Below are 7,934 nucleotides of genomic sequence, written 5' to 3'. Positions count from 1 at the left end.
GGCTTCTCCTCCTCCAGCATGCCGCTGCAACGCTCCGGAGGAGGTGGAGTCGGATTAAAAAAACAAAACAAAAAAACCCCCAAAAAGAAAGGTTTTTAATCGTTTAATCCGAGTGTGTTGGCAAGAAAGCAGCTCGACTCAAGTGTGGAAAAAACGTGTTTTATTTGAAACCAGTCGCTAAAAGAGCAGAATAAAAGCAGCTTCGTTCACCTAATTAAAAATGTACAATTGTGCTCGAAGATTAAAAATATATTTGCAAAAAAGAAAAAGAATTACATTTTTGTATTTAAAAAAGAAAAGAAAAAGTGTTGCTTTGGATTTAGAAATACAAACACACTTTTGTAGAGCCAGGTAAAAGTGTGTTTGATGTGTAAAAAAAAGAAGAAGAAGAAAGAAGCAGCAGCTGAGGTGAAAATGAAAATGGACTTGATGACTTTATTGTGGAATAAATAAAGTTACATTTAAAAAAAAAAAGAAAGGAAAAAAGACTAGAGTTGATGGAAATGTGGAAGCACAGTTTAGTCAATAAATACAAAACAAAGAACAAAAATGTGATGGCAGTTTCACGTCCAAGCAGCTTAAACGACAATAAATAATATAGTTTTTAACTTTGTTTGTTCCTGAAAAAAAGAAAAAAGAAAAGCTGAGTGATGAAAATATACAAGATTCATTTTTTTTTTTTTGGTAAACTGCTTTCAAGCTGAGACAATTTCAAAATAAAAGTTCTTTTTTTTTTTTGACATGTAAAAACTTCTCGAGGCAATGAAATGAAAGCAAACTTGTTTTGTTTTTGCGTTAAAACTCCTTATTGTCACGATAATAAAATAAAAAGAAAAGTTGTTCGAAGTACCGGCGATTAAAAAAAAAAAAAAAAGGTGACATCACTGCAGGACACACTTCTCCTCCTTCTTGGCCATCTTGCCTTTGTTCTGCTCCAGCGTGCGCTCCAGGTGCTCGTCCTCCTCCTCGGCCCTGCGGGGGTCAAAGGTCAAAGGTCAGGGTGGCGGCGGCGCCCCCTTGAGGCTGAACGCGGGCAACTCACTCTTTCTCCTGGGCGTCCAGGTCTCGGACCAGCGCGTCTCGCTTGTTGACCAGCAGGACCAGCTCGTCCAGCAGCAGCTGCTCGCGTCTCTTCTGGGCCTCCGTCTTCTGCCAGTCTGAAAGGAGCGCAGCACAGCAGTCACTCACTTGTTCCTTCTTTGCACGGCTGACGTGTCCAGACATCGGAGGAAATATTCTCCTGGCCTTGCCAGCGACTCGTCGACACACGTCGGAGTGGAAAGCGAGCGCGCCTCCAAACGCTCGAAAAGTGCCTGTCACCACTGAAGTGTGATGATAACCATAGAACATCTACATTTAAGCAACTGAATTATCAATAAGTGAATGAAATATTTTTATTGCCATTTTACATGTACAATGAAATGACACTGACGCATTTTAACCAATGCTAATGTAATTAGCATGAAGCTAAATGTGTTTTAGCTAATGACTAGCATGGATTTTGTGTGATGATAACCATAGAAGTGTGCAAAGAACATCTACATTTATTCAACTAAATTATCAATAAATAAATTATCTTTATTGCCATCTTACATGTACAATGAAATGAAATTTGACACATTTTAACCAATGCTAATGCAAATAGCGGTGTTTTGGCTAAAACTAGCATGGATTTTTCAAAAAGTAATTTTTTGTATAATGATAACCATAGAAGTGTACAAAGAACATTTACATTTATTCAACTGAATTATCAATAAATAAATAAATGATCTTCATTGCCATTTTAAATGTACAATGAAATTAAATTTTAAACATTTTAACCAATGCTAATGTAATTAGCATGAAGCTAAAAGTGTTTTAGATAATGACTAGCATGGATTTTGTGTGATGATAACCATAGAAGTGTGCAAAGAACATCTACATTTAATCAACTGAATTATTAATAAATAAATGAATGATAATTGTCATTTTACATGTACAATGGAATTACATTTCACACATTTTAACCAATGCTAATGCAAATAGCGGTGTTTTGGCTAAAACTAGCATGGATTTTTCAAAAAGTAATTTTTTGTGCAAGGATAACCATAGAAGTGTACAAAGAACATAGTCAACTGGAACATCAATACTGTACATTAACAAATTTGATCATATGCTAATGCAATTAGCACAAAGCTAAAGGTGTTTTAGCTGATGACTAGCATGGGTCTTTCAAAAAGTAATTTTTGTGTGTGATGATAACCATAGAAGTGTACATAGAACTTCTATATGTAATCAACTGAATTATCAATGAATGAATGAACGAATGATCTTTATTGTCATTTTACATGTACGATGAAATGACATTTGACATATTTTAACCAATGCTAATGTAATTAGCATGAAGTGTTTTAGCTAATGACTAGCATGGATTTAATCAATTGAATTATCTATGAATGAATGAATGATCTTTATTGTCATTTTACATGTACAATGAAATTATATTTTTCACATTTTAACCAATGCTAATGTAAATAGCATGAAGCTAAAGGTGTTTGGCTAAAACTAGCATAGATCTTCCAAAAAGTAATTGTTTGTGTGATGATAACCATAGAAGTGTACAAAGAACATAATCAATTGCAATATCAATACCGTACATTTACAAATGTGATCAGATGCTAATGTAATTAGCACAAAGCTAACGGAGTTTTCGCGAATGAACATGGAAATTACATTTTAACCGATGCTAATGTAAATAGCATGAAGCTTAAAGTGTTTTGGCTAAAACTAGAATGGATTTTTCAAAAAGAAATTTTTTTAGTGTGTGATAACCATAGAAGTGTACAAATAAATTATAATAAATGACAATATCAATACTGTGCAATAACACATTTCAGCAGATGCTAATGTAATTAGCTAGTGTGGCTAATGACTAGCATGGGTCTTTCAAAAAGTTCCTACTTTTGTGTGATGATAACCATAGAAGTGCAATATTAATATCATTCATCAATATTATTTTGGCGAGCAGATGCTGAGGTAATGAGTGGTGACGGGTATGTAAAGGCCTCAGTGAGAGTGTGGCACACTCACTAGCTGTACTGACAGCACTGTTGCTGTTTCCTAACACTCATCTGCTGGATTAAAGATGAATTCAACTTCATTGTTGTTACTTTTAAAAAAAGAGCTGCACAGAAAGGAATAAGAAACATGAACTGGAGTCAAAGAAGAACATTTTATATTATTTGGTGCAATAAAGTCAAAATGAACCCAGACTTCAAAATGTTACTTTTTTTTGTTTGTTTGATTTCCATGGAAGGCAAAAAGACAAAATGATGTCAAACCCAACAAACCACTCCTCGACTCTTACACTATCTTCCTGATTAACCATTTGGTGCTTTACACCGTCCAATGAGAGCAGCTGTATCAGTCACATGATTTTTCTTAAAGTGACACACACACATAGAGGGACACAATGTCTTGTAACTCATCAAAACAGTATTGTTTGATCCATCACTCGTTATTAGCTATCATAAATATTAGCATGTAGCTATCATAAATATTAGCATGTAGCTATTATAAAAATAAAGCACATACCTATTTATATAATAGCACGTAGCTATCATAAATAATAGCATGTAGTTTGCATATAGTTATAAATATTTAGCGTGTAACTATCTTATTTAATAGCATGTGGCTATCATGAATAATAGCATGTAGCTATCATAAATATTTAGTATGTAGCGATGATATATAATAGCATGTAACTATCATAAATATTTAGCATGTAGCTATCATAAATAATAGTGTGTAGCATAGCATATGGCTATCATAAATAAAAGCATGTAGCGATGATATATAATAGCATGTAGCTATCATAAATATTTAGCATGTAGCTATCATAAATAAAAGCATGTAGCAATGATATATAATAGCATGTGGCTATCATAAATATTTAGCATGTAGCTATCATAAATAATAGCATGTAGCATAGCATGTAGCTATCATAAATAATAGCATGTAGCGATGATATATAATAGCATGTAGTTATCATAAGTAATAGCATGTAGCATAGCATGTGGCTATCATAAATAATAGTATGTAACTATGATCATAAATATTTAGCAGGTAGCTATCATAAATAATAGCATGTAGCATAGCATGGTGCTATCATAATTAATAGCATGTAGCGATGATATATAATAGCATGTGGCTATCATAAATATTTAGCATGTAGCTATCATAAATAATAGCATGTAGCTATCATAAATATTTAGCATGTAGCTATCATAAATAAAAGCATGTAGCAATGATATATAATAGCATGTGGCTATCATAAATATTTAGCATGTAGCTATCATAAATAATAGCAGGTAGCATAGCATGTAGCTATCATAAATAATAGCATGTAGCGATGATATATAATAGCCTGTAGTTATCATAAATAATAGCATGTAGCATAGCATGTGGCTATCATAAATATTTAGCATGTAGCTATCATAAATAATAGCAGGTAGCATAGCATGTGGCTATCATAAATAATAGCATGTAGCGATGATATATAATAGCATGTGGCTATCATAAATAATAGAATGTAGCTGTGATCATAAATATTTAGCATGTAGCTATCATAAATAATAGCATGTAGCATAGCATGTGGCTATCATAAATGATAGCATGTAGCATAGCATGTGGCTATCATAAATAATAGCATGTAGCGATGATATATAATAGCATGTGGTTATCATAAATATTTAGCATGTAGCTATCATAAATAGCACGTCGCTATCATAAATATTTAGCATGTAGCTTTTATCAATAGCATGTAGCTATCATAAATACTTAGCATTTAGCTATGGTATATAATAGCATGTAGCTATCATACATAATAACATGTAGCTATCATCAATAAAAGCACAAAGCTATCATAAATATTTAGCATGTAGCTTTTATCAATAGCATGTAGCTATCATAAATATTTAACATGTAGCTATCATAAATAATAGCATGTAACTATATAAATATTTAGCATGTAGCTATGATCTATATAGCATGTGGCTAATAAGTAGCATTGTGTTAGTAATTGTAATGTATTTGACTTTTATTTGATAGTTTTTACAGGAGTTTGACATGTCAGAATGCTGAAAGGGAACGTAAACAAAGTTGGACATGAAGCACATCTTTTCTATTGGGCTTTTTGGAACTTTTCACCAACTTGGAAGTGTCAGAGCGGACTTTAAGACCATATGATGGTTTCAACAGAATATATGTCAGCATAATGACTAACGAGATGGTCATGTGACACGGTCTTAATTAACAGGTGCCCCCCCCCCCCCCCCCACACACACATATATGGCAGCATAATGACTAACGAGATGGTCATGTGACACGGTCTTAATTAACAGGTGCCCCCCCACCCCCACACACACGTCTGACTGGGGTCTGCGGGGCCTCGACAGGAAGAGGTCCCACAGGGTTCAGGTAGGACCCCGACCCCAAATCCCCCCCAGGAGGAGGAGGAGGAGAGCGCAGGCTGACATCCGCCACAACAGCCATTAGTCGCTCATTAAAACATTTAATTGATCAAATGTGCCTCAAACGACACAAAGTTAGCACCTGGCGGTCACTAATCAAGTGTGCAGCGGTCATGTGACTCCTCAGCCATCCCACAATGCTCAGTGACAAGCCCCGCCCACAGCAGGAAGAGAAGTAAAAAGACAAGAAACAAACAGGAATGTGTAAAAAAAAAGAAAAAAAGTCAGCAACAAGCCAGTGTGTGTGGGGGGGATGTGAGGGGGGGGGAGCTGTCAATCAGCCGTGTCAGAGTCCCGCCTCCCTCATTAGGAAGGTAAACAATGAAGAGATGACGGACAGGAGCGAGGAAGGCGGGGTAACCAGACACCCCCACAGAGACAAATATTCACATAGGACTGTGGTAACCATGTGAGTCGCCACAAGAATGCGCTGGTTCAAATCCCCGTGACACAACCAACCCACCCATCCACCCCGCCGTGGCCTCCACTAACATTCATCACTAACTTTTGCTCAAAGTCAAGAAGGCATCCACTAATATATTTGATATACTGTATACTCACATATACAGTATATACAGTGTGTATATATATATATATATATATACATACACACAATACACACATACAGTATTGTATATAGTAATATACTGTATACTCACATATATTTATACAATACACACATACAGTATTGTATATAGTAGTATACTGTATACTCACATATATATACACAATACACACATACAATATTGTATGTAGTAGTATACTGTATACTCACATATGTGTACAATACACACACAGTATTGTATATAGTAGTATACTGTATACTGATATATATACAATACAATATATTATATTATATTATATACATTATATACAATTATATATAATTATATATAATTATATACAATTATATATAATTATATATATTATATACAATTATATTATTTTTATATACAATTATTATTTTTTATATTTATTTATTTATATATTATTTTTATATTTTTATATACAATTATTATTATTAATTATTATTTTTATATACAATTATTATTATATACAAATATTATTATTATATACAATTATACAATTATATACAATTATATATAATTATATACAATTATATATAATTATGTATATACAATTATATACAATACAGTATTGTATATAATAGTATACTGTATACTCACATATGTTTATACAATATACACATACAGTATTGTATATAGTAATATACTGTATACTCACAAATATTTATATAATACACACACAGTATTTTATATAGTACTATACTGCCTACTCACATATATTTATACAATACACACATACAGTATTGTATATAGTCGTACACTGTAGAGTCACAAATATTTATATACCACACACATACAGTATTACTGTACATAGTAGTATACATCCATTTATACAATACACATACAGTGTAGGTTACCTTAAACATGTATACAGTATGTACACTTATGTAGGTACAACAACACAGTATATACATGTACAGTATGTATATACACTAGTTATATAAATACAGTATATATGTATATACACTATGTATATAAATACAGTATACGTGTATATACACTATGTGTATAAATACAGTATATATATATATGTATATACATACACACTGAGTATATAAATACAGTAAACATGTATATACACTATCTATATAAATATAGTCTATGTGTATATATACTGAGTATATAAATACAGTATACATGTATATACACTATCTACATAAATATAGTATATATATATATATATATATATATATATATATATATATATATATACATACACACACACACTGAGTATATAAATACAGTATACATGTATATACACTATCTATATATATATATATATATAGTCTATATGTATATACACTGAGTATATAAATACAGTATATATGCATATACTCTGGGTATGTAAAAACAGGAGCATATATATACACTAGGTGTGTATATATATACATACATGGTATATACACAAGGTATACAAATACAGTATACATGTATATACACTAGGTATATAAATACAGTATATATGTCTATACACTAGCCATGTAAAATACAGTACACATAATATACACTATGTAAATATATAAAGTACATATGTATATACATTAGGTATATAAATAAAGTATATACATACTATATTTATGTATATACACCAGGTATATAATTGCAGTATAAATGTATATACACTAGGTATATAAAGAGTATATACACTTGTTATATATAAAGTATACATACTGTTTATATACACAAAGTATATAAATAGAGTATATGTGTATATACACAAATACTTTTACATTTTAATTTTCCTGAGGGACCTCTCCTGAAGGAATCAATAAAGTACTATCTATAAATACAGTATACACACTGTATCTGTAAACTAAGTATATCAATACAGTTTATA

General features: G+C 31.9%; 1 protein-coding gene across 6 annotated transcripts in view; it reads right to left on the bottom strand.

Annotated features, from left to right (window-relative positions):
* Positions 1-373: 373 nt before the first annotated feature.
* Positions 374-7,934, bottom strand: part of ehbp1 (EH domain binding protein 1) — a 451,976-nt gene continuing 444,415 nt past the window's right edge. For all 6 annotated transcript variants that reach the window (XM_061966280.1, XM_061966296.1, XM_061966321.1 and 3 more), the window contains 2 exons: positions 1,043-1,157; positions 374-972 (listed from right to left, as the gene is read on the bottom strand). In XM_061966280.1, coding sequence (XP_061822264.1) covers positions 882-972; positions 1,043-1,157 — 206 coding nt within the window. In that variant the 3' untranslated portion in view covers positions 374-881. The remainder of the gene's footprint in view (positions 973-1,042; positions 1,158-7,934) is intronic.

This window comes from Nerophis lumbriciformis, linkage group LG02 (genome assembly GCF_033978685.3).
Source record: "Nerophis lumbriciformis linkage group LG02, RoL_Nlum_v2.1, whole genome shotgun sequence".
In the NCBI taxonomy this organism is placed as follows: Eukaryota; Metazoa; Chordata; class Actinopteri; order Syngnathiformes; family Syngnathidae; genus Nerophis; species Nerophis lumbriciformis.
Note: the sequence above shows the minus strand (reverse complement) of the source record. Positions and strands in the feature narration are given on the sequence as shown.